Here is a 24,260-nt window from a genome sequence, read left to right on the forward strand (position 1 = left end):
AGGACCAATAGAACAAATAGAACCAGTGGAACCAGTAGAACCAATAGAACCAGTAGAACTGGGTCGGCATTCAGAGTCGGACTCAGCAGGATAAATTAGTGATTTATTCTGGATTAGATCAGACAGGAGGAACTGAGGCACAGTGATGAGAAGTTACAGAGAAACAGCAGCTAAAAAAATAAAGATCAGAGTCCTTGTCGCGCTCCACGTCTCCATGGCAACAGAATGTGCAGGCCCAAGGCGGCGGGCCAATCAGAGAGCGGCTAGCGGCGGTAGACGCCGAAGGCCACCAGGCTGAGGAAGATGGTGATGCCGACCAGCGAGGCGGTGGCCGGCGCCGTGAAGAACTGCCGGTACTGGATCTGACAGTACCACAGCACGGACAGCATCAGAACCAGCAGCGGGACCATCAGGCTGCCCACGTTCAGCGCCACCTGGACCTGGTCGGCGGGCCGCGGGCCCCCCGCCACCCCCGCCGCCACGCTCTGGGAGATGTGGCAGTGCAGGACGCAGTTATGGGCCAGGTTGAGCGAGGCCAGCGTCTGGGCGTCGTCCTGCAGCAGCTGGCCCTGGTAGATGAGACGCACCTGCTGCTCCTGACCCGCAAAGTAGGTTCTGGAGGGGCAGAGAAAGCAGAACTGGGTCAGAACTCCACAGAGCTGGCTGCTAATCAGTTACTGGAGGAACCACACAGAGTGAGACCTCTTGGCTCTACACCAGCTTTGTGTATCCAGGAAACACGGCGGCAGGGTCACTTCCTCATTTAAATACTGTTGCAGATCTGATATTGAATCATTTTTATTGCTGTGAGTCTCAAAACATTTTCCATTTAACCAGAGCTGCTCCGTCTGAAAAATCTTATCTTTTACAAGATATTTATTGTTCTAACATTTATTTGCAGCAGCATTGTTTAAATTCCAGCGTGTCAGAAAAGATGAGAAGTGCTTTATTTAGTAAGAGCTCAGCTTTGTGTTTTAAATATCAGTAAAGCTGCAGAGAATAAAGTCGTGATTTTATGATTCTTCATCATCAAAACAAATCAAATGCTGAATCTTTCAACACATCAGACAGAAATGATCAGCTGCACGACTTTAAACGATTTATTTCAAAGAAAGAACCAGAGCTGGTCAGAACTCTATTGAAGCTTTTTTACCCAAATTTATTTTTAATAAAGTCATTTGACTATTTAGAGGATTTAACAACTTTCTTCCAGCAATATTGCGTCTTTAATCTGGCACTATAACTATTCTGCTAGTATGACTGTTTTTGTAATTCTGGTTGTATTTGAAAAGAAATCTCTCAGCCTGGCATGAAACTTGCTTTACTGACCTCTGCTGCCATCTTTCCTGTCAAACTTCCCCATCTTCCCCCTTTGACGGCAGATACATTTCTAAGGCTCGGTCTTAATCCGGGCCCCTCACCCCGGTCCCCTCACCCCTCGCTCCGGTCCCCTCACCCCTCGCTCCGGGCCCCTCACCCCTCGCCCCGGTCCCCTCACCCCGCGCTCCGGGACCTTTTCTTAAGTGAGCACTCGGAGGAGGTGAACATCAGGATATTCTGGTTCCAAGCAGCAAAAGGTGAGAACCGGACAGAACGTCTCTGGTCGAAACGTCGACATCCAAAATGGCGGACTGGTCGCTGTTTAGACAGTTACTGCTAAAAAACGATTTTAAATGTACAGTAAAGATATTTTTGCTCTCCAAAGTCATCGCTGGAGATATTTGGCTGTTTTAATGAGTTTTGTTATGACTTGTTGAATACAGAGCAAAATTCAATATAATCACAAAAACAAAAATGATTTCAATACTTTGAAAACTGATTTTTTTTTTTTTTTTTTTTGCGACAGACAGCTGACACTGTGAGCATTTCCATATTTCCAAAATGTACTAATATTCATTGTTAGCAAGATTTTCTAAAGGGAATATTATACAGGAAATTTATTCCATCTTTAAGTTTGAATATGATAAAATTGAATCTTCTAACAAGGCTGAAGAGTTAGAATATATTAGGGCTGTTGTAAACTAATATTTTAGTAATCGAGTAATCTATTGATTATTCTTACGATTAATTGGGTAATCAGATTTTAAAAAAAGATCAAATAAAACATTGGTAAATCTAACATAACAGCAGTATTACTATCGCGTATCAATATCAGTCCAATTTTTCACAGTTGAGCTTCCCTAACAATAACTTTTCTGTACTCTAGAAAACTAACCTGTAACAATAACAGCTCACTTTCTGAGTTAACCTGAAGAAACGTTATAGAAGAATCTGAAATTATATTCAGTGTAATAATAAAGAGGCAGGCGGCTATTTGTGAGCAGGCTATTATTAAAAATGTCTAAACTCCAGCTTATTGTTTCTGTATTCATCTCCAGTCAGTTTAATAGATGAACTCTCACCTTGCCCAGACATTTATAGCTTTGTGTTCATGTTAGCAACGGGATTTGACTCCTTTGTTCTTCACACACAACATTACTAATGTGCTTGTCCAACTATTTTCTATAAGCCTTTATATTTAGTATAAAGGCTAAATAAAAACACACATTGCCTTAATTCTGCCTTTTAGCTCAAAACATCACAGTAAAGAAGAACTACATCTATTTCATAACCTTTGTCTTCAAAAGCCATAAATGTGGATTTTGTTTCATTACAAAATATTCAGTTTGGTTTATTTGTCAAAGAAAAAGAATTTGGAATTTCAGTCAATGTTCAATTATTGTAACAAAATATTTGCATAAATGTTGTTATGCAAAATGTTCCTTCTCTGCTCTCAAAAATGAACCTTCCTTTTACAAAAGATGTCTAAGATGCAGAAAATAAACGCAATAAAACTGTATGAGTTAAAGGAAGAGTTCCAGTTAGGAGCCCCCTAACACGTCCACTTATTTTATTTTTCACTCATTTTAGTCATTTGTTGGAGCCTCGGTTTGATTTAACAGGTGTTGCACTAGCACCGCCACACCAGCAGGGGGCACATGTTGTTCGGGATCCGAAGTTCGGAGGTTCAGCGGGAAAAGTTAGCACAGGAGATGGGATGTTTTTTCTGTTATGTTTGTTATTGACTTGCTGATGTGAGCATGTTATCGTTATTTTTATGTATTCAATAAAATAATTATTTTGAAAATCACATGCCGTGATGAATTGTGGGAAATACACTTCGCCAAAGTCCGCCTGGATGCAGCAGCAGGAAGGGCGGAGACATGGCAGACTAGTTCCTTATTTGGAAATGGGACTAAATCATTCAAATTATTGATTATTAATTCTGGCATTATTGACACTGTACAAGTCAACTTTTTTAATAAAACACCATACTTTTTCATTTTCATAAGGAGGTGGAGCTAATTAAATGACCTAAACAAAACCTGACAGTAAAGTGGTTCCAGGTTCTCCCGATGGCCGACCTGTTGAAACTTTGGCAAATCTGAAATCGTTTGGGTCGTTCCTGGACAGGCAGCTCAGCTTTGCTGAAAACACTGGCTGGATTTTTAAGAACTGTTCTCAGAGACTCCATCTTTTAGAAGACCCAGTGATCTTTGGGTTAGCCAACTAGAGCTTGTGTACAAGACAGTGTTGTGTTTTAACTTTTCACCTCCTCGGCTGGTTTGGTCACATGAGCTGCAGAATAACAGACAGGTAAAGAAAATATCAGGTAAATGGTGGTGAAACCAAAATCAACTCTGTCTCAACTGTTTGCTGAAAGAACATGAAAGATGGAAGGAATATTTCAGCAGAGAGCATCCGTCCTCTTTATTCATCACTTTGACCCTGTGAGCTCAGGAAGGAGTTACTGTTTTCCTCTGGTACTTGAGAACATCCATTAGAAGTTATTTATTGACGGTGCAATAATTATTCTTAACCAAACTAAATCATAACATCTCCCTGTAGCATCTCCCTAAGTGTTTTACTCAAACAAATAGTTGATATTGCAATTCTATGAATGTGTTTTATTTTGATCAGTTTAGAGTCAAAGGAAAATTTTCACCATGATAGTTGAAATAGTTTCATATTATTTTTTCCTGTATATAAGACTCTACCAAGTAAAAATCTATCAGAATGACATAAAGCACCATGAAAGCAAAATGTGAATTTTTACTTGTATCTGTTTAACAACCAGATTCGTTATTTTTCTGTGAATCTAATTCATTTGTTTGTTATTAACTTTTGCTCAATTAAGTTTCTTATGCATACATTGTAAATGTTTTTTATTATAGAGGCAGTAGTAGACCCAAAAAGATGCGACTAAAGAACAGATTTAGAAGTAAACAGAAAGCTACAGAATCTGTTAAAAACTGAGCTGCGTTGCAGTAAATAAAAGAGAATATTTCAAAAACATGCCGACAGTGAAAATCCTTCCTAAAGGTGAAGATATATCACAGATTTCAGAAGAAAATAAAAACCGGAGGCCGTAGATAATATAGGAAACAGCGCCCCCTTCACTTTCAGAGTGCAATGGTCCCATTTCCAAATAAGGTCTGAGACTGACAGCGGTCCGTCCCGCCCCTTCCTGTTTGCTGCAGCGAGGTTCTTCTCCTTCGCTTCTCCCTGGATGCGGGTTTAGCATAAGTGTGGAAAAGGGGAGGGGCTAAAGCAGGAAGCGGAGAATCGGGACGCAATTCGCACTGAAGCCCTCCAACATGAACGTGAACGCACATCTGAAGGACAGGAACGAGGAATGAGGTGGAAGGAGTTTAACTGGGCCAAAACATCCCAGCTTGAATCCACCAGCTGCTTCTACTGGCTTGAACAGCAGCCTGTTGATTAGTTTGAACACTGCTGCCACCTAGTGACCGGAGGCTTGTTTTTTAGTCAAGTTTGAGTAAAGACAGTGATAAAGTCCAGCACTAGTCACTGATTGGTTAGCTGTCTATAACATGGCGCTCTATGAAACTACTGCAATGGCCAAGATGGCCGCCATCCTGGATGGCTCCCCAAACATTAAACATTTACCAAAAATTAATTCCATAACAGACATGAACAGCAGAGGTTGTCTGACATGTTGGGTGAATGTTGCTCAAGTCTCCTTATTGACTCTGGGTTAAGGTTGTTAGTTTGTTATGAGGCACCATCAGCTGCTACTGCTGGCTTAGTGCTGTCAATCATCCTGATGTACTCGCTGCTAAATATGCTATTGGCAGAGAAACAACTTACTGTCACTGAAAACCTGTTTATCCACCATCATCTGTGGCTAATTAGCCTAGCACTCATGACTGACTGTGTTATCAGAAACAGGCTGTAGGGATGCCGGGGGGGATGAGCAGCGCCACTTAGAGGGTGATTGGCAACACTAAGACCTGCCTCCTGGCTCTGATTGGCACTCGGTCCGTACCGTTTGATGTAGCCGATGGTGTCGTGCGGTTGGACCTGGGCCGTTCTCTCCGTGTCGTTGAGGAACTTCAGGCGAACCACCATGCTCCCCTCCGCTCCCCGCCGCCTCGCCCCGTCTCCCGCCTCGGGCTCCGCCTCCTCCCGGGGGGACGGGCCGGTGGGCGGAGCCTCGGACAGAGCGCCGTCACCCACAGAGGCGATGGAGGAGAGGGGCGTGTCCTGTGGGGAGGGGGAGTGTCCTGGGAACAGCTGCTCCGGGGGCTCGGCGGTGCGGGTGGAGACCCAGGCGAGCAGCAGCACCATCAGCAGCAGCAGCGAGCCGAACAGCAGCATCACCTCGTCCCCCACGCCTTCGATCAGAGCCATCGCCAGCAGCGCACCTGAACAAGGGACGGCTCAGGTGAGCAGCACAGACAAATACAGGGAACCTCTGGTTCAGTCACCATGGCAACTGATGCTAAATGCACGTGACAATCATTAGAACCGGATCCAAAACAGACCCAGAACAGAACCAGGAGCAGGACAGACCTCCAGAGAACTCAGAGGAATGTTCTGAGTCAGAACCCGGGGTGACAGTAAGCCGGTCCGGTCCGGTCCGCTGCTGCGTACCTGCAGAAGAGCGGTACGCAGCAGCGGGACAACAGCTGCAGTTTGAGTCAGGATAGATCTGCTAGCAGCAGGCAGTCTAAATCTTAATCTGTTTGTAAATATCTATCATTTTTCATTCCCAATAGTTCCTGATCGGTCTGTGCTGCTGGAGCCTCTCCGCTCCTGGAGCTCCTGGTTTGGGTCAGCAGCCCTCACACCGTTCTCCGCCATGATTAACGTCTGTCTGCTGGTCACTAAATGTCCCAGTTAGAAGCAAACGGAGAATATCTAGTTGATGTTTGTCGTTATTTTGCTCAATTAAAACCCCCAAAAACAACTGATTATTAAATTATAGCCGGAGATTTCACTGGTACTCAGCGACTCTTCCCAAGGTGGGTAGCTGCTGGTCGGATCGGTGCGTTTGATTTATGGACTGGGACATTTTACACAGGTGGTCCACAGACATAAAACATGCGGCGTGCAGCTGGACCGCACGAACAATAAATCGCTGATCGTTTACTGACCTTAAAGTAAAACAGTGAATTATTTTTTAATTCAATCAAAACTTGATTAAAGTGCAGAAAACAATGAATTTGTGTGACAGAAAACACAGAGATGAAACGTTACGGCAGAGTTACAACATGAATGGTTCATCAATGTTTCCACATCCCATAATGTAGGTTACTCAGGTTAAAGTAGTTCTTTATGTAACCTGCACTTAAATACAGATAAAGTTACTATTACAAGTAACTAATACCTCAATAAAATGTTACTTTAGTTCCTTAGTGATGAGCAAAACAAAGTTCTGCTCATCACAAAGGAAAGGAGAACATGTTCATTTAAAGGAGCAAATTTATAAATAAACATGCAGCACAAAATATTCTGTGTATTTTAATGGACATTAATGTCCAATATCTTATTTCAGCTGTTTGTCCCTCCTCTGCTAGGTTTAAATAACCGAGTCCAAACTAAGCTCCTGATTTTGTTTTCAGTTTCAGTCAATAGAAATTAGAACCTGATAAAACTTTACATTTGTTGTTAAATATGAACGTTTACAATATTTGATGAACCTGTTTTCTCATATTTACAGTTAAACTGAAGCATTAATTTCAATAAGGGCTTTTCTTTTTTTCAGAAGTGACTTGAACTAAACATCAGTGACGTTTTTCTGCCGTTTCCTTGGTTTATTTGACTGAATAATGAAATTAACTGAGTAACTTTACTCAAAACAAATTCAAGTAAAAGTTCAGATTTTGTAAACAACTTAAAGTACAAATTAGACAAACTGTAATTACTGCAATACATGTAACTAATTAGTTTCCACCCAGTAAGCCAGAACCAAAATATTCCTTCCACATTATGAAATGCTTCTGCTGCCTGAAGAGGGAAATATTCATGTTTTTATTTGTTCTGTTCGCATTAAGAGCCACTGACGGTTATCGTCATCATACCGGCAAGAAATTAAAATTACTTTCACTTCTGGTCAGAACCGAACCGGAACCAGGAGAAGTTCTGCTGATCCAGAACACCAACCTTTTCTGGGTCCAGGCTGCTCCGAACCTCCGCTGGAGTTCTGCTGACCGGACCGAACCTGTTCCTCAGCAGCTGCCTCAGGACGTCTCCGGGTTCCGGACCTTATTCATGTGCGGCTGGTTCCGGTCGGTGTAAAGCTCCCGGTTCGTACTCTCTTCCCGGTGATGTGCCGTTTGGACCGCTAGCTGGCCCTGCTGGGAAGCTCGGACCGAACCAGCAGAGTGTTCTGAGCTGCTCTTACCTGAGCTCACCTGAGCAATTGGCTAAACCCGGAGCTAACGGCTAACAACGGCACCGGAAGTAGTTCCGGACCGGTCCGACCCAAGTTCGGACCAGAGGGGAACCAGAACTCACCGTCTCACAGAAGAAGCTTCATAGCAGAGCATTTAGCCTCCAAACTAACAGGCTAATCTGCGCTAGCTGCTGCCGCTTCTTCTGCTGCTGTTCAGACAGAACCGAGGCGACTTTCGCCCCCTGTTGGTCACTGCCTGCAATAACAGCCTCTGATTCATCTGATAGCGTAGCTCCGTAACCGGTCTGACCATTATGATGAACCTCTAGAACCAGGTTCTGACTCTAGAACCAGGTTCTGACTCCAGGTTTTGAGGCCCGGTTCTGGTGTTCATCTACAGACGCTCCGTCAAGAATGATCTCTGGTTTTCTTTTGTTTGAAATCCTTCTCTATTTTTATCATTTGCCTTACTGTTATGTTCTTTGTACCTCAACAAGTCATTGAGTATACTGTTTGTCATTTATAAAGAAAATGACAAACAGTCATTTAATAATGTAATCAGCCGGAGCAGCAGGGGGCAACAGCGAGCCGGAGCCATCAGCGCGCAGGTTCCTCACCAGGTCAGAGTTCATCACAGGTAGAAATAAACACAGACACCAGCAGAGGTTCGGGTTTATTAATGGGTTCAGTGATTGGGGACCAAATAACAAACTGCTTATGCTACAACTGCGCATGCGTGAACAACACAGTTTGTTCACCCCGGTGCATTATGGGTCGCAAGAGCTGCTGAAGATGTCTGGATGGAGATGATGATGATGATGATGATGATGATGATATCATCATCATCACTCAGTGACCCAGTTAGGACTCTAAAGTTCCGGTTCTATTCCTGCTGTTCAGGAGCAGAAAGTGTTAGAACCACAGGTTCACCTTGCGGACCCGCTATGGTACCAGAACCTTGTCCTGGTTCCTGGTGGACTTCCACCGTCTGGGTCCAGAACCACCAGGAGGTTCTGAGCAGTGTGGACCCGGCCTGGTGTCCTCTCGGCGGCCGGCTTCCGGCAGCGCGCGGGTCCTCTCTGCCTCTGGGCCGGGGATCCGCTCCGAGCCGAGCCGAGCCGAGCCGCAGAGGAGGCTCTGTTCACCGGATCCGTCGGCTTGTCCCCGTCCGGTCCGCGGGCCCCCGTGGTCTGTGCGCTCCTTGGCACATAATCTGGACTGGGACCAGAACCGAACCAGAGAGAGTTTGAAGCTGTGTTATTCCAGCAGCGGGGCTGGCTGCTGCTCTGTCCGCGGCTCTGGTTTCATCCTCCGCCTTTGTCTCATGTTTTCCCCCGGAGGTCCTCCCCCTGCGGCGCGGGGCGGAGTTTCATACCGAGCTAGACGCTCCTTTTGTCGGATTCGTTTCGAACTGACTCCCCGGGGTTTACGGGCAAAAAACAGACTCTAAGAAAGGCTCAGAACCAGCCGAACCGGCACGGTTCTGTTCGGGAACCATCCGGGAATCCAACAGAACCATCAGGTAAGCGAAAGTTTCGTATTTTAAACGGATTTCTCGGTTTTTCTGCTCGGTTGTCCCCGAGTCCCCGGAACATTCATGGCGGCTTCGCAGTGAGGCTTCCTGGGGGACCGACTTCGATCCTTCCCGCTGCGACCCGATAGCAGCTCCTGGTTCTAGTAATCGGGTCGGTTCGGCCGGGGGAACCGCAGATGGTGTGTTTCCAGAACCTTTCAACAGCATTCCAGGTCATTTCAGACCGTTTCTGCGGTTTTCTGTTGCAAGAGGATTATCGGCTGCACATGTCGGAACCAGCGGTTCTGCGGAGATTAAACCACAGAAACGGTTTAATCTCCGCAGTTTGGCCGCTTTTACTCCTAATTTAGACAGATTCCCGTGCGCCTTCCAGCGAAAGCTACGTGCTGACTCCTGCCGGAGGAGGAACGCCATTACCGGGGCAGCTGCAGCCAGGCGGCCCGCTCAGTCCGCGGGGCCCCGGGCAGGCTCCTGAAGGGCGGCCCCTGATGGCCCCCAGAGCTCGGTGGAGACCCGGACCCGTCAGCACAGCAGGTCCCGGTTCAACAGAAAACCCCACATGGTTTCTCGAAACAGAACCAGAGCCGGTCCGGTTCAGTGGAGCTCCCAGCTGCTGCTGCTGCTGCATCAGCCAGACCACTGCTGCTCAGTCCTGCCCCCTACCGGCCAGCGGAGGAGGAGGCAGCACCACCTCCTCCAGGAGTCCTGACCCGACCCAAAGGGAGGTTCTGGAGGGTTCTTTGGTGAAACTATGCTCATCTAAAAGTGTCAGTTATTTTTTCTGAAAGATTTTGTTTGGTGAACTAAAACAAAATTGAAATCATGATTCTGGCAGAAAAACATGTCCAACGTGAAGGACAGGTGTGTGTGTGTGTCTCAGTTGAAGGACAGATGGGTGTGTGTGTGTGATTGCAGAGCCTCCGTCACGATGAACGGCAGCAGCAGCATCTCTGCGGCTCAGAGGATCAAGGCTGAAACAGGTAGGTGTGTTTCGGCCCCGGCCTGGTGGTGGCAGCATCATGGTGCTGACGGCTGTCCGTCCGCAGACGCGTGGAGCCAGGAGGACTGCCTGACGCTGCTGGAGCGGCTCCGCGGTCTGCTGCCCGACGGAGACGCCATGAAGTACAAAACCACCGAGTCGCACTTCGACTGGGACAAGGTCGGCTTCGGCCGCTTCACCGGGGACATGTGCCGCCAGAAGTGGCAGAAGGTCTCCTCCGAGGTACGGCCCGCCGCCAGTGGGCCCAGTGGGTTGGGGTTGGGTTCCGGATCCTCACTTTTCATTCCGGTTCTGTTTTCAGGTCCGGAAGTACCGGACCATGACGGAGCTCATTGTGGACGCCATTGAGTTTGTCAAGAACCCGTACAAAGGCAAGAAGCTGAAGGTGAGTGGTGTGGGTCCAGAACCGGGCTCAGCGGCAGAATCGTACCAGTTCTGACCCGGTGTCTGTGTCCAGACCCACCCGGACTTCCCCAAGAAGCCGCTGACTCCCTACTTCCGCTTCTTCATGGAGAAACGGGCCAAATACGCCAAGATCCATCCGGAGATGAGCAACCTGGACCTCACCAAGATCCTGTCCAAGAAGTACAAGGAGCTGCCAGATAAGAAGAAGGTCAAGACAAGAACCAGGAACCAGGAAGTGGAACCAGAACCGGAACCAGCTCACATGGTCCCAATGTCTCTGCTTTGTTTCAGCAAAAGTACATCACAGAGTTCCAGCGGGAGAAGGAGGAGTTTGAGAAGAACATGGCCCGGTTCAGGTGAGTTCCGTCCAGTGGTTCCAGTCCCGTTGTTCCGGTCTAGTGGTTCCAGTCCTGTCCTGATGCATGGTGTCCCGCAGGGAGGAGCATCCGGACCTGATGGAGGAGAGGAAGAAGTCGGACCTGCCGGAGAAACCCAAGACGCCCCAGCAGCTGTGGTACAACCACGAGAAGAAGGCCTACATGAAGCTGCACCCAGAGGTACTGGCCCGGTTCTGCCGCCGGCCCGCCCGGTTCTGCTGCCGGCCCGGCACCGTCCACTGACCGGAACCGTGTGTCCTCAGGTGAGTCAGAAGGAGCTGAAGGAGGCGCTGAGGAGGCAGTGGTCCCAGCTGTCCGACAAGCGCAGGCTGAAGTGGATCAGCAAGGCGCTGGAGCTGCAGAAGGACTATGAGGTGAGGTTCTGGTTGTGGTTCTGGCCCGAACCACTGCCTTGGTTCTGACCTGCCAGACTCTGTGTTGCAGGACAGCATGAGGGCGTACCACGAGGCCCACCCAGACTCCAACTCAGAGGAACACGTCCGCTCTGTCCTCACCAAGGCCGAGAGACAGCTGAAGGACAAGTTCGATGGACGGCCCACCAAGCCGCCGCCGTGAGTCCACCAGTACCACCAGTATAACCAGTAGGACCACTACCCTACTCATACACGGTACCAATAGGGTTGTAAATTCTTCCACTGTCTGTAGCGCTGTGTCAACCCAGTGCGCCCAGTCTGCAGCCTGAACGTTAAGGCCCAGATTGTGGTCTAAACCAATCAGAGACAGAGAAAGGCAGGAACCCTGCTCTGATTGGCTGAAATCCAACTGATCATGGACATGTCCTGCAATCAGAGAGCTGGGTAGGGTAGTCTAGGCTACTCTATGTTATGCTAGGCTACATTAAGCTAGTAACCTGGCCTAGCTTAAAGTAGCTATGGTAGGCTACTTTAAGCTAGGCCAGACTACTCTCTGTTAGAGTAAGATGGACTAAGTTAACCCAGGTTAAGCTGCTCTACTCTATGCAAGGCTAACTTAGGCTAGATTTGTCAGAGAAACAGAGATGTAGCTCTGATAAAGAGGAAATCTGGAAAAGTTGAGTGGTGAGCCCTGAAACGCTGGAGGTTGTGGTGGTGAAACTGGTCCCAGTGACATTTTCCAGGTCAGCTCGATCACTGCCGGTTCAGCCCGGTGGCTCCCAGTCAACTGGTCCCAGTTCAAACAGTTCATGAACCAGCAGGGCATCCAGTCGCTGGCCCACAGCATCCCTCCTAGTGAGCTGCCCAGTAACAGCAGAACCAGAACCTGATCTCTGCGATGGCGGTTCTTTTCTGGAACCAGAAAATGTTTGGAGACGATAAATGATGTGCATTGATCCAACTGCCTGATTCCTCCAGCCGAACCAGTGATGAGAAACGTTATTAAATTGTTTTAATTTGAACCGGAGCGCATTGAAACCGATCAGAACTAGAAATAACAAGAGGAGGAGCAAACAGAGGAAGAGGAAGAGTTGGCTGCTGCTGCCTTCAGGTTCGTAATGAAACAATGAATGAGACTCACCTGGTCACTGTGTGGTCCAGTAAGTGGTTCTGTAGCTCTGTGTCCGGTTCGGTAACAGCTGTTACTGACGGTGGTTTCACATTCAGTACCGGTGAGCTAGCTCCGTTAGCATTTCTAATAGTAATAGCTCCGTTAGCATTTCTAGTAGTAATAGCTCCGTTAGCATTTCCGGTAGTAATAGCTCCGTTAGCATTTCCGGTAGTAATAGCTCCGTTAGCATTTCCGGTAGTAATAGCTCCGTTAGCATTTCCGGTAGTAATAGCTCCGTTAGCGCTGCTTGTTTCTCCCTGTGTCTGTAGCACTGTGTCCGGTTCGGCATCAGCTGTGCTATGTAGAGTCCGGTGTGGTGCTAACAGCCACACCGGACTTGATTACCACCGACACCGGACCTTCGTGGGTCCGGTCGGGTCGGTGATGTCAGTACCCAGGCAGTATAGCTCATGTTAGCATCTCGCAGAGCGTCCAGCTCTGCAAGTCTCAGCACGGCGTTTATTTCGGTTCTGCTGGTATAAATGGCTCAAAGTGCTGTGGAGGAAAGTCCAGGGTCCAGATCAGGTCTTTCGCACTGCGCTCTCCTTTCTGTCATGTGGGAAATTATCCAGATTCGCTTCAATTTTTATTTATTTATTTAATTTCTACCACAGCCGATAGTGCCACAGTGTGGCATCATCTAAAACAGTGGTTCTTAACCTGGGTTCGGTCGAACCCCAGGGGTTCGATGAGTCGGTCTCAGGGGTTCGGCGGAGCCTCTGCCGCGGAGGTAAAGACACACCTGTGTAAAGTCGTGATGACGCGCCCCGCTGGGCCATCACTTGCTGCAGAGGATCATGTTACATTGCTCAGCCAATCAGGGCTGCGGGGAATTTAGTGGCTGTCGTAGTTGTACGTTGCGTGGTTTCTTTCTTAATATTTTAATCCATACTAAATATGTCGAGCAAAAAAGAAGAAAATGAACAGACTTTGCTCTGAAGATGCACCTGCCAAGGTGAAGCCACGCCTCTCTGAAGCCACGCCTCTCTGAACTGGTCTCCCAAAAACAACAGCAGGAGTCTCACTGATTTGCAGGTATGTCATTTGTGCAACACTTTATTCTGGCCCCAAAAAAGTATTTTGTGGATTCAAAATGACAAAAAACTAATTACATTTAAAATGTAAAAAATTAAGAACATTTTTTAATTCTTTGAAAAAATCCAAATTTATTTTTAATAAGTAAAATAGTAAAAAATATATTTTGGGGGTTGAAATATTTTTGGGGGGCCAGAATAAAGTAACACCGTAACTTGCTGAGTTCATGGTTTTGTTCTTTGAGCAAAGTGACGTTCATGCACGGCTCATTTTGTGCACCAGTAAAAAAACATATACCTATGTCTTGAATTTGGAAGAAAAATATATTTTATTTATCACTAAAGAAGGGTTCGGTGACTGCGCATATGAAGCTGATGGGTTCGGTACCTCAAAAAAGGTTAAGAACCACTGATCTAAAATGACACCAAACGCAATATGATAAACTACTAAGGTAAAGTCAGCCTTCCTGTGTTTACTCTGTACACTCCAGTGCAGAATGAACCTGATGACGTCATCAACCCATCGGTGAAAAAATGGCGACCTCCATGGTTGAAAAATATAACAAAAGATGTAAATTTTTGAAGTAATTATGAGTTTTGGCGTATCAAAAACAACAATTTTTTTAGTCGGTAGGAAAATTACAACATATTTAGGCAACGTGTTCAACTAGTCCTGGATCAACTAATCATTTGATGGCAAATGTGATGCGGTCCAACATTTGGGTCGCCTAACCCCCAGCGACCCCTGACCCCTGCAGGAACGGTTACTCCCTGTACTGCGCTGAGCTGATGGTCAACATGAAGGACGTGCCGAGCACCGAGCGCATGGTGCTGTGCAGCAAGCAGTGGAAGATGCTGACCCAGAAGGAGAAGGACATGTTCCAGAAGCGCTGCGAGCAGGTCGGTCCCGACCCAACCCGACTGGTACCGACCCTGCTCCCTCCACCTCTAACACCACTTCCTGTTTGCAGAAAAAGAAGCAGTACGACGTGGACCTGCAGCGCTTCCTGGAGGTGAGGCTCCACCCCCTGACTGGGTCGGGTTCTGGCCTCTGTGAGCGGGTCACGTCGGACCAGAACCAGGCTGCAGATAGATCGCCATGGCAACAGCAGTAGCTAGTTGCTCACTGATGCTAGTGGAAAGGCTAAAGGTCATGAAGTCATCACTACATCTAGCATTGTGTTGCCATGACAATAGGAACAAATGACATAAATTCGAGGTCAGAGGTCAGATATGTGCAGGTAGCATTCACATAGAGGTCAGAGGTCAGTCCAGGCCGGCGGCCAACAAGGTGGCCGACCGTAACGTGTCGCTGTGTTGCAGAGCCTTCCTGAGGAGGAGCGGGACCGAGTCCTGACAGAGGAGAAAATGGGCGGAGCCAAGCTGAATGTGGGCGTGGTTCCCAGCCCTCTCAGAGCCAAGTCTCCATCGGTCAAGGTGCCGCCAGAACCACAACCACAACCAGAACCAGGTGGCCCTGACTGAGCACAGCTTCTGTCTTGCTTCAGGAGCGCGGCCGGGAGGCGGAGCCAGAGGCGTGGCCAGCAGCCGCAGGCGGAGCCTCAGCGCCCAGAGAGCGACGGGACGCCAGGAAGACAGCGAAGCTTCCAGAGACGCCGAAAACCGCCGAGGAGACGTGGCAGCACAGCGTGACAGGAGATTACCTGGCCAAGTACCGGGTGGGTGCGACTGGGAGGGGGCAGCAGCTCAGCATGACGAGAGATTACCTGACCTCTGTGCTGACCTCTGACCCCTGTAGAGTGACCGCAGGAAGGCGCAGGCGGCGATGGAGGCGGCTTGGCGCTCCATGGAGAAAAAGGAGAAAATTCCCTGGATCAAGAAAGCAGCAGAGGACCAGAAACGTTACGAGGTTCGGTACCCTCCTGACCCCTGACCCCTGCGTCCTGATTGGCTGCAGTGTGCGCTAACTGCTGCTGTCCTCTAGAGGGAGCTGTTGGAGATGAGAGCGCCCCCTGTCGGCCAGAGGAAGCCCAAGTTCGATGGGGAGCCGAAGAAGCCTCCAGTGTGAGTTTGGGACCGCCGTCGCAGGTTCTGGTTCTTATCCGGGGCCAGAACCGGGCCGGTACCAGAGCTGGAGGGTAACCGGCCCGGTTCCGGTCACCGTCCAGTCCCCGCTGAGTGCGACCTCTGACCCCAGGAGCGGCTACCAGATGTTCTCCCAGGAGCTGCTGACGAACGGAGAGCTGAACCACTTCAGTCTGAAGGAGCGCATGGTGGAGATCGGCAAGCGCTGGCAGAAGCTCAGCCAGGCGCAGAAGGACAAGTACAAGAAGCAGGTGGAGGAGCAGCAGGTGGAGTACAAGGCCCACCTGGAGGCCTGGGTCAAGGTAAGCCCCGCCCCCAGCCCTCAGGTAGCCCACCGCCCCCGCTCACTTCTCCTGTCCTCCGCAGTCGCTGTCCCCACAGGACCGCGCCGTCTACAAGGAGTTCTCCTCCTCGGTGAGTCCGCCGCAGCCGCACCCTCCTCCCCTTCTGCCCTGCAGGTCACCTGACCCTCAGCCTGTCTCTGATTGGCAGAAACGTCGCAGCAGCTCCTCCAAAGCCACCGCCAGCCCCGTGGCCAAGGTCCGGGTGACGGCGAAGGGGAAGGTGGGCGGAGCCAGGGCTGTGACCCCAGGGGTCACCGTGGGGAAGAGGGCCATGGCATATCGCGCCAAGGTAGGATCACGCCCCGCAGGCTGGAAACCATCAGTATCTCTGGGCCCTCTGTGCGGTCTGCCAGGCTCTGGGCCCTCTGTGGGGTCTGCCAGGCTCTGGGCTCTAGGTGTGGTCTGCCAGGCTCTGGGCCCTCGGTGCGGTCTGCCAGGCTCTGGGCTCTAGGTGTGGTCTGCCAGGCTCTGGGCCCTCGGTGCGGTCTGCCAGGCTCTGGGCCCTCTGTGCGGTCTGCCAGGCTCTGGGCCCTCGGTGCGGTCTGCCAGGCGCTCTGGGCCCTCTGTGCGGTCTGCCAGGCTCTGGGCCCTCGGTGCGGTCTGCCAGGCGCTCTGGGCCCTTGGTACGGTCTGCCAGGCGCTCTGGGCCCTCTGTGCGGTCTGCCAGGCTCTGGGCCCTCGGTGCGGTCTGCCAGGCGCTCTGGGCCCTTGGTACGGTCTGCCAGGCGCTCTGGGCCCTCTGTGCGGTCTGCCAGGCTCTGGGCCCTCGGTGTGGTCTGCCAGGTTCTGAACCGCTGTGTTTGTGTGACTCTCAGCAGGACATGTCTGACTCCGATGAGGAGGAGGAGAAGAGCGGTTCCTCAGACTCTGATGAAGACGATGAGACATCAGGAAGTTCAGACAGCGAGGATGAAGATGAGGTAAGGGGGGTCTGCTGTAGTTTCAGTCTTCTTTGGTTGTCACGGTGATGGAACTAGCTGTGAAACTAACCAGCAGGTTTATATTGATCCATTGTCCTAGTTTCAGTCAAGAGCTGGACAGGTGTAAGCTGTAGCTCCGCCCCGAGGCAGGACGCCGTCCTTTCTCTTTGCTCTGTTGACGGCCAGCGGGCGGCACTGAGCCCAGGCCATCTGTCGTCCCCTGCTGCTTGTTCCGTTACCATGGGGACCTTTTTAACCACTTCCTGTTTGTATTCTCAGAACGATGACGATGAAGAGGAGGATGACGACCAATCTTCCTCGGAGGAATCCAGCGAGTTGGACTCAGATTAGCCCTGCCCACTCATTGAAGAGGACAGGCTGTGCAGGCCACGCCTCCTCCTCTGCCAGTCATCCAAGCAGACCAATGCGAGGCAGCGCCGTTGGAAGTGGGCGGAGCCTGTTACAAGCGTTTCAGTTTATATTTACTTGGTTTTTATCTGACAGACATTTCAGGATGATGGCTTCCTGTTTGTTCTTCTGGGTGGGCGGGGTTTGTACATGATGACATGCAGGAGGCGGAGTCAGTGTTGGACCTCCAATCAGCCGGAGGCCGAGAGAAACTCAATAAATGCACTTTTTCCAAACCGTCTGGTTCCATCACTGCAACCGTTACACTGAACGGGTCCCTCTGGTTCTGGTTGATCCGGTACAGGGTTCTATGGACCGCTTTCACAATGGAAACTGATTACAGAACCGACCGTACCCGACCCGGACCGCTCCGTGGAAAAGGCTCCAGGTTCTGCTCCACTGGTTGGATCACATGAAATAAAGACCCAGACTCGGTTCTGTTCAGCTTTTATACACATTTCAGCTGATAGAATATAAACAAACTTCTGTCCTTCTCCTGATACACAAATAAATAATCTGACCTTTAACCCTAAGAACCACACCTCCCCTCCAACCTTTGGCACATGCTTTAAAAACTCCCACATGCATCACGGTTACCATGGTTACATTACTCTAGAAAACAGAACCCCGCCAACAAAAAAACACCATTCACACGGCCTGATGGGAGTTATTAACCAATCAGGGATGCACTTCCCCCTCCGGTCAGAGTGACAGGTGAGCTCTGGCCCCGCCGCCTTTCATACACACACACACACACAGACTCAGTCATAGTGGGACATCCAGCAGCTTCTGGTGCAGGTACTGCTTCACCTCCTCGATGCCGTTCAGCTTCTCCAGCTCGTGGTACGGAAGCTGAGAGGGGACAAGAGACCAGAGGCGGGTGACATGACCTGCTGACAGGGGGTGCTCCTGGTCTCGGTCCGTCGTCCTGAAGGCGACTGACCCGATGCGTTCTGCAGAACCTTTCAGGCGAAACGCCTGCAGGACGGCGGACCTGGACTCCTCTGATCAGTCTGGTTCTGGTTGTGGACGTTTGGACTGACCTGCAGGATGATGTAGCCCAGCAGTCGCAGGTGGCGGTCCCTCATGGCGCGGGACCCGACCAGAACCTCAGAGTTGTGGCAGTAGTGCCACTTGTCGTTCACAGACAGGATGACCCTGCACAGAAAAGGGTCGGGTTCAGGGGCTGTGGCCCGGTTCTGCTGTGGTCCAGAATCGATTTACTGAATGGGGACTAACCTGCGGATGTGCCGTTGCTCTGGGGGCGGGCCATCCGGGTCCGCCCTGGTGGCGGCGGCCCCCTCAGAGAAGAACCCGGCCATCTGCGCACCCTGGACTTCCGAGGCGGCTGCGGCCCCCTCGTCCTCCAGAATCTTCCCGATGGAGAACTGGAAGAGGGAGTCGGGGCCCCTCGGGGCTGCAGGGGGAGGGGCGGCGCCGTCCGACGGGGGGCTGCTGAGGGTGGAGCTGTCCTGGCTCTCCACCGACGGCTCCTTGGCCAGGCCCGGGTAGAATTGCGCCGCGGGAACGTAGTAGGGGCCGTAGTCCAGGGGCCTGGCGTCGGTGACGGCCAGGGGGCCCTCTGGGGGATGTGGCCTGAAGGCCCTGTCCTCTGTGGCCCCGCCCGCTCCGTTGGCCGCCGGACTGGAGGGGTCGCCGCCGTCCTCTGGCGCCACAAACGGAGAGAAGCACTGTAGCTCTGCGGTCATCGCGGCAACGGCCCCTGCAGCTGACTTGGTAGTTACGGTTATGCAGGGGGGATGGACACAGGGTCCAGACCGGATGGGCAGAACCCGACCAGAACCATCCAACCACAGCACAAAGTCTGCAGGAAAAACAAGGACATGCAGTAATACTGCGCAGTACCAGGGTATCCCTGTGGGGGCGCTGTAGTAGCTAATTAGTTCTGGTGTAGTACTGCATGGTCATGTGGGTCTGGGTGTAGTACCTGTGTAGTATCCAGGGGGCAGCACCTCGTCCTGTTTGTAGCTATGTTCTCCCAGCAGTTGGCGCAGAGCTTCAGCCACCAGACCTTTATAGCTGGAAGACCCGACAGAACCAGTCAGACCCAAAAGAACCAGCAAGTTCTTCTGGTTGTAACTGCTGACACATCTCCAACAGATTCAAAAGCTTGTTAGTACCAGCTCAGGAACCCTCAGAACCTCCGATGTTTGTTCAACTCTGTCGGACCAACCCAAACTGGGCCCAAAAGCAGAATCGGCCTGTCTCTGGTTGTGGAAATTTCTGACTCACATTTAAAGGCCCTGCCCCCTTTGATCCAGCCATGCGCCCTAAAAGCTCAGCTCTGATTGGACCACCTTGCATGCCAAAACCAAGGTCTTGGTTGCGGACCCTCTGAAAAGGCCTGGTCCTGATCCAGGTGTGCGCAGGTCTTACCTGTACTTCCGGTTGACCTCGTCCGCTGTGAGGGCATGGTCAAACATCAGCACCTTGTGTGCGTCCTGCAGGCGAGGGCCGATGTAGTCACGGTACTCCAACTCTACAGCTGCGTCCAGTAGAGACAGGTACCTTCTGACAATCAGCGCATAGGGACTATCTGAGGGCAGAGGATACTGGTTATACTGGGAGAGCATCACGCTGCCATTCTACCAAAGGGATCTACCAGTTCAGGCCGTCTACGCTGGTTCCACTACGGTTTAATGGACTGTTTTACTGGCTGTCTCTCTGGTACCATGTAAGACGGGGTATCAAGGGTTTGACTGTTTGCTCACTTGTGACATTGCTGATGAAGGCAGAGGAAAAGACTCGGTGCAGCACGGTTCCAGGGAAGTGGCCAAGCTGGAACAGGGACATGAGGATGTTGACGGTGGCAAGCGGCGAGCTTAGCGCCTTGAGCTCCACCGCCTCTTCCAGCCGGGAGAAGAACTGCTGCTCGGCTGACGGACGGTAACTCATCCTGCTGAATGGGAACACTAGCTTCTGGATTACCTGATGAGACAGACGTTGGTCAGAGCACGCCCGCATTTCCCAACTCCACAGCGAGGTGGAGGCATCCTCACCTTACTATCCAGGTACTCGGCCTTCCTGATCAGAAAGTCGGCAATGGTGTCGAGAAGCCGGGTCTCCCGGAGCCGATGGCGGGCAATGTACTTGGCGATTAGGGCCATGGTGTATGGCGTGATGCTGTCCACCTTCTTGGGTAGCTCCTCTGCAGGAGACAGTCACAGCAAAGTTAGATCAGGACAGGTGGACACATGGACGTTCTCAGGGAGCCGACCTGCCAGGCTGTTGATGAACTTCTCCTGTCGGTTCTGGTAGAACAGGTGAGAGCTGAAGATCAGCTCCAGACTCTTGTTACTGGCCTCTCGAGCACAGGCCGCCAGCATCTCATCCAACAGTGCCATCTCCTGGTCGCGGACGCCGCTGACGCTGGCCAGAGTGTGCTTGACAAGTCGCAGGATCTTCCTGAGGACACAAATCAGCCGTTAAGAGTCCTCAGAGGTCCACTCCTACGGGGGAGGAGTGGACCTCCGCACATGGTGCTAGTAATGCAGAGGCAGAGGGGGTGGAGCCGGGTGGTAGGGGTGGTAGTGAAGGTGGAAGTGAGGTCCTCGGTGGGCATCTGGACGGCCCCCGGCTGACCGGGGATCAGCCGCAGACCTGACTCACCTGTTGGTGACTAGCTGCTCTGGGTTCGAAGGCGTGCTGATAGCGGCGGCACCCCCTGCAGCCGGATCTGGCGTCTGCAGCGAGCGCCACTTGAGTCGGTAGTAAGAGAGCAGCAGGAACAGCGTTTGCGGGTGGCGTTCTCGTTCCAGGTTCTTCTCCAGGCCAGCGAGGCAGGCCTCGGTCAGCGGGTGCTGGCTGCCCGGGTGCAGCCGCATGCTGGAGCTGAACACCATGGACACGTCCTTCTGGTTGAACTGGTTCAGTCTGGACTGCGATTCCGCTTCCAGTACCACCACCACCTTGGAGTCACTAGGTAGTCCTGGATTCACAAAGGTTCAGTGAGGTCAGAGTCAGGGGGCGGAGGCTGTGAGCTGTGTGAAGGCCTTACCGAGCGAGGCAACAGCGTACAGGCAGTTGACGATGCTGAAGTTGTCGAACTTGGCGCAGTCGTTGACGATGGCGTTGCAGAGGGTCTGGAAATCCGGCTGGTCCAGGATCTGCCGCCTGTCTGCCTCTGACGCTTCGCCCTCTGCGCCATCCCCGGCGACCCGCGGCGATGGCGTGGCCTGCAGCAGCTGGCCGATCTTTTGCAGGGCGACGGGGTAATGGTTGTGGGAGATCTTGGCGGGGTTCTGTGTGACCCAGCGCAGAACCTCGTCGGGTTGCCGCGAGCGTTCGATTAGACGCTTCATGGTGAAAAACGTGTCATAGCTCATCTTCTCATGGATGAAGTTCCACGTTTTCTTCTTGCCGCCACCGCCGGCCGTTGCTCCTCCCCCGTAGGAGTGGACCGGCACATGGTGCTGGTAATGTGGAGGCATAGGGGGTGGAGCCAGGTGGTGAGGGTGGTAGTGATGGTGGAAGTGAGGTCCTCGGTGGGCATCTGGACGGCCCTGGTAGAGAGGGTAAGTCGGGGGAGGCGGCGGGTGAAGATGGTGGGGGAGGTGAGGTTGAGGACCCTCCAACACCGCCAGCCCTGCCCTCCTGCCTTGTTTAAGCCCGCCTCCGCCTCCTCCTCCTCCCCCCGCAGTGCTGTAGAGGCGGGTGGCGTACATGGCGACGGACTGAGCGGCGTGTCGAGGAGGGAGGAGGTGAGCTGGACTCAGGAAGCGCCACCCAGTGGACCAACACAGCATAGTCTAGCAGCCAGACCACCTGGAGGCTCCGGCTCAGCTCTCCTGCAACATCCCATAATATTCACACCGTTACACACAACCCAGTAGGTTCTGCTAACATTCACTTTCCCAGAGGACCAGAACCGGACCAGTCCACAGACTAATTGTCACTTCTATGCTGGCCCAATTAGTTCCTGTAATTAGAACCTTGTTGCAAGTCAACGACCCCAACAGGAGGTGCCATAGGAGGCCCCTGGACCTCAGCTTTGTTAACTGGACTTGGGCTGGTTCTAGTCGGTACTGATGCTGGTTAACAGGACATTTTGGTAACATGCCAACTAATTTCCTCATACATGATCTGAGAAAGTCTCAGAGCTCTAAATGTCTAGCAGAAAAGCAGGGGGTCGCTCCAGGTCCAGGTGAAGAGACACACCTTTGACCCACTGAGGGCCACAGCTGCTGAGGCCCCCCACACCAGAGGGCCCCCAAGAGCACCAAGCGAGAATGATAGAAAAAGACAACATTGAATAAAATAAACTAAATGATATCCATCCATTTTCTTCCGCTTTATCCGGGGTCGGGTCGCGGGGGTAGCAGCCTCAGAAGCTGCTATTATTATGCTATTACACATGTAAAAGAAATTTCCTATTGTTTTTATAACTGTTGCACTAATGGTTGATCTCTTCCTGTTGATGGTTGTCACCTTGCAATCTTGATTACTGTAAATTTATTGTTTTTAGGCTGATGTTATTTTCACAGATACAATAATATGGCACAATTTAGTACCTCTGCATTTTAAAATCCAAATCAATTTTTTAGTTTGTTACTCTTGTATAGTTAAAATTACTAGCTATAATAACAGGTCAGCTAGTTACAAAAGATGCTAATGATTGTAGGTTTGTTATACAAATTGACTATCGTAGGAATGAGGAATTATCTGGTGTTGACATATTGGTATTGGGGGACCCAGATAAAAATCTGATTGGGGACAGAAAAAGGCTTGGACCGGATTATAAATGAGGTCAGATCCTTGTTGGATCAGAACCCGCAGAGATCCACAGGCTATTGTTCAAGAGCCGGTGATTTTAATGTTTATTAACGGTTTTTAGTTTAACATGACTGGGTTTGGGTCACAACGAATCAGTTCTGGTACCAACCAACCAGCTGAGAATGTGTGTTGCAATAAGACCTGGTCAGAGGAAACTGAACCTTCACCTGTCAACCTGAACCTCATTATCACATCATTCAGGTCCAACAAGTCCACCTGACACCTCACCTGACCTCTGAGCTAGAATAAGGCGACTAGACCGAGTCCCAACTGCTGTCAGCTGCACTTCCAACATGTCTGCCCTTCGCTCCTGCAGTAACTCCAACCTTCTCCCGGACATATTTTAACTGATAATCCTCCAGATCATATGAGGAGAATTATCAACCACTTTAAAGGCAACCGTCCGGTCCAAACAGTGTCCATCTCCTCAGAACTAAACACCCCAGCTAACTATAAGCTAATTCTGTCTATATGCTAACCGAGAGCTAACGGGATGTACTGCCAAAGACAGCAGCTTCCTTTGGGTTCAAGCATCTCGAGACGCTCCGTTTAACAGTAACATATGACCACAATATCATATATGACCGAGTCTCTTTAGAGACAAACTCTGCAGCTAGTAGCGGCTGTACGCTTCTAACCCAGACTACATGCTAAGGTAATCATGCTACATGCTAAGCTAAGCTTCCTCTGGGCTCCAGTAGCTTTGGCTGGTAGCTCCGGGAGGTACAGTTGTCCTTCCCCCTCTCTGCCACAGGATCAACGGGCTGCTCTCCGAGATTTTAACCCGGGTCAGGACCTGACAGTGGCGGATTCGTTACCTCATAGCTCAGTACTGCCGGTCACTCCACTATGTGAACAAGAAGAAGCCGCTGACGGTCCAAGTTCAGCGGGAAAACAGTGATCAGTCAGCCCGTTCATTCCTCTACACAGTCCGCAGACTCCATCACGGTGTCCCTGGCCCGCACCGACAGAAGGGGCCACAGCGCCACCCTGCGGCGGGAAACCAGGAGGATTTACTTTTGGTTCGCGGTTAAATTAAACTTGTATTAGAGGACGGGTATTGTTATCTAAAGCGGAGGGAACCCTAACCCAAACTATAAAATCTATTGACCAAATGTTATTCAATACATTACTTAAGAAAATCAGTGGTAATGATTTTTTATGAAAAAGGAG

The 24,260-nt window shown here is 50.7% G+C and overlaps 3 protein-coding genes across 3 annotated transcripts; 1 reads left to right on the forward strand and 2 right to left on the reverse strand.

Moving 5' to 3' along the window:
- Positions 1–82: 82 nt before the first annotated feature.
- tmub1 (transmembrane and ubiquitin-like domain containing 1) lies at positions 83–7,903 on the reverse strand. Its single transcript, XM_032565184.1, has 3 exons — positions 7,450–7,903; positions 5,330–5,708; positions 83–615 (listed from the first exon to the last, which is right to left on the reverse strand). Exons 2-3 carry the CDS (start codon positions 5,692–5,694, stop codon positions 264–266), a joined length of 717 nt encoding a protein of 238 aa, XP_032421075.1. The 5' UTR covers positions 5,695–5,708; positions 7,450–7,903; the 3' UTR covers positions 83–263.
- Positions 7,904–9,219: 1,316 nt separating this feature from the next.
- On the forward strand, positions 9,220–17,530 carry ubtfl (upstream binding transcription factor, like). Its single transcript, XM_032565183.1, is given in 19 exon segments — positions 9,220–9,982; positions 10,096–10,195; positions 10,262–10,437; positions 10,517–10,600; positions 10,673–10,828; positions 10,912–10,976; positions 11,057–11,177; positions 11,261–11,371; positions 11,442–11,569; positions 14,335–14,476; positions 14,548–14,589; positions 14,900–15,013; positions 15,085–15,255; positions 15,336–15,601; positions 15,735–15,924; positions 15,989–16,036; positions 16,115–16,255; positions 16,782–16,886; positions 17,166–17,530. Coding segments are annotated over 19 exon segments (2,511 nt in total). The 5' UTR covers positions 9,220–9,703; the 3' UTR covers positions 17,238–17,530.
- Positions 17,531–17,725: 195 nt separating this feature from the next.
- fastk (Fas-activated serine/threonine kinase) lies at positions 17,726–24,071 on the reverse strand. The gene is made up of 11 exons (XM_032565182.1): positions 23,906–24,071; positions 21,313–22,102; positions 20,925–21,243; positions 20,533–20,720; positions 20,315–20,463; positions 20,027–20,243; positions 19,692–19,851; positions 19,243–19,334; positions 18,534–19,119; positions 18,338–18,452; positions 17,726–18,146 (listed from the first exon to the last, which is right to left on the reverse strand). The coding sequence occupies exons 2-11, from the start codon at positions 22,058–22,060 to the stop codon at positions 18,060–18,062; spliced, it is 2,661 nt and encodes an 886-aa protein (XP_032421073.1). The 5' UTR covers positions 22,061–22,102; positions 23,906–24,071; the 3' UTR covers positions 17,726–18,059.
- Positions 24,072–24,260: the final 189 nt, after the last annotated feature.

Source organism: Xiphophorus hellerii, chromosome 6, assembly GCF_003331165.1.
Source record: "Xiphophorus hellerii strain 12219 chromosome 6, Xiphophorus_hellerii-4.1, whole genome shotgun sequence".
Classification (NCBI taxonomy): domain Eukaryota; kingdom Metazoa; phylum Chordata; class Actinopteri; order Cyprinodontiformes; family Poeciliidae; genus Xiphophorus; species Xiphophorus hellerii.

Excerpts from the sequence above, each read along its gene's own strand:
- tmub1 (XM_032565184.1), bottom strand. The coding sequence starts at position 5,694 with ATGGCTCTGATCGAAGGCGTGGGGGACGAGGTGATGCTGCTGTTCGGC. Across the intron at positions 616-5,329 it reads ACCATCGGCTACATCAAACG|AACCTACTTTGCGGGTCAGG; the intron begins GTACGGACCGAG and ends CTGCCCCTCCAG.
- fastk (XM_032565182.1), bottom strand. The coding sequence starts at position 22,060 with ATGCTGTGTTGGTCCACTGGGTGGCGCTTCCTGAGTCCAGCTCACCTC. Across the intron at positions 20,244-20,314 it reads CCGAGTACCTGGATAGTAAG|GTAATCCAGAAGCTAGTGTT; the intron begins GTGAGGATGCCT and ends CTGTCTCATCAG. Across the intron at positions 19,852-20,026 it reads CTTCATCAGCAATGTCACAA|ATAGTCCCTATGCGCTGATT; the intron begins GTGAGCAAACAG and ends CTCTGCCCTCAG.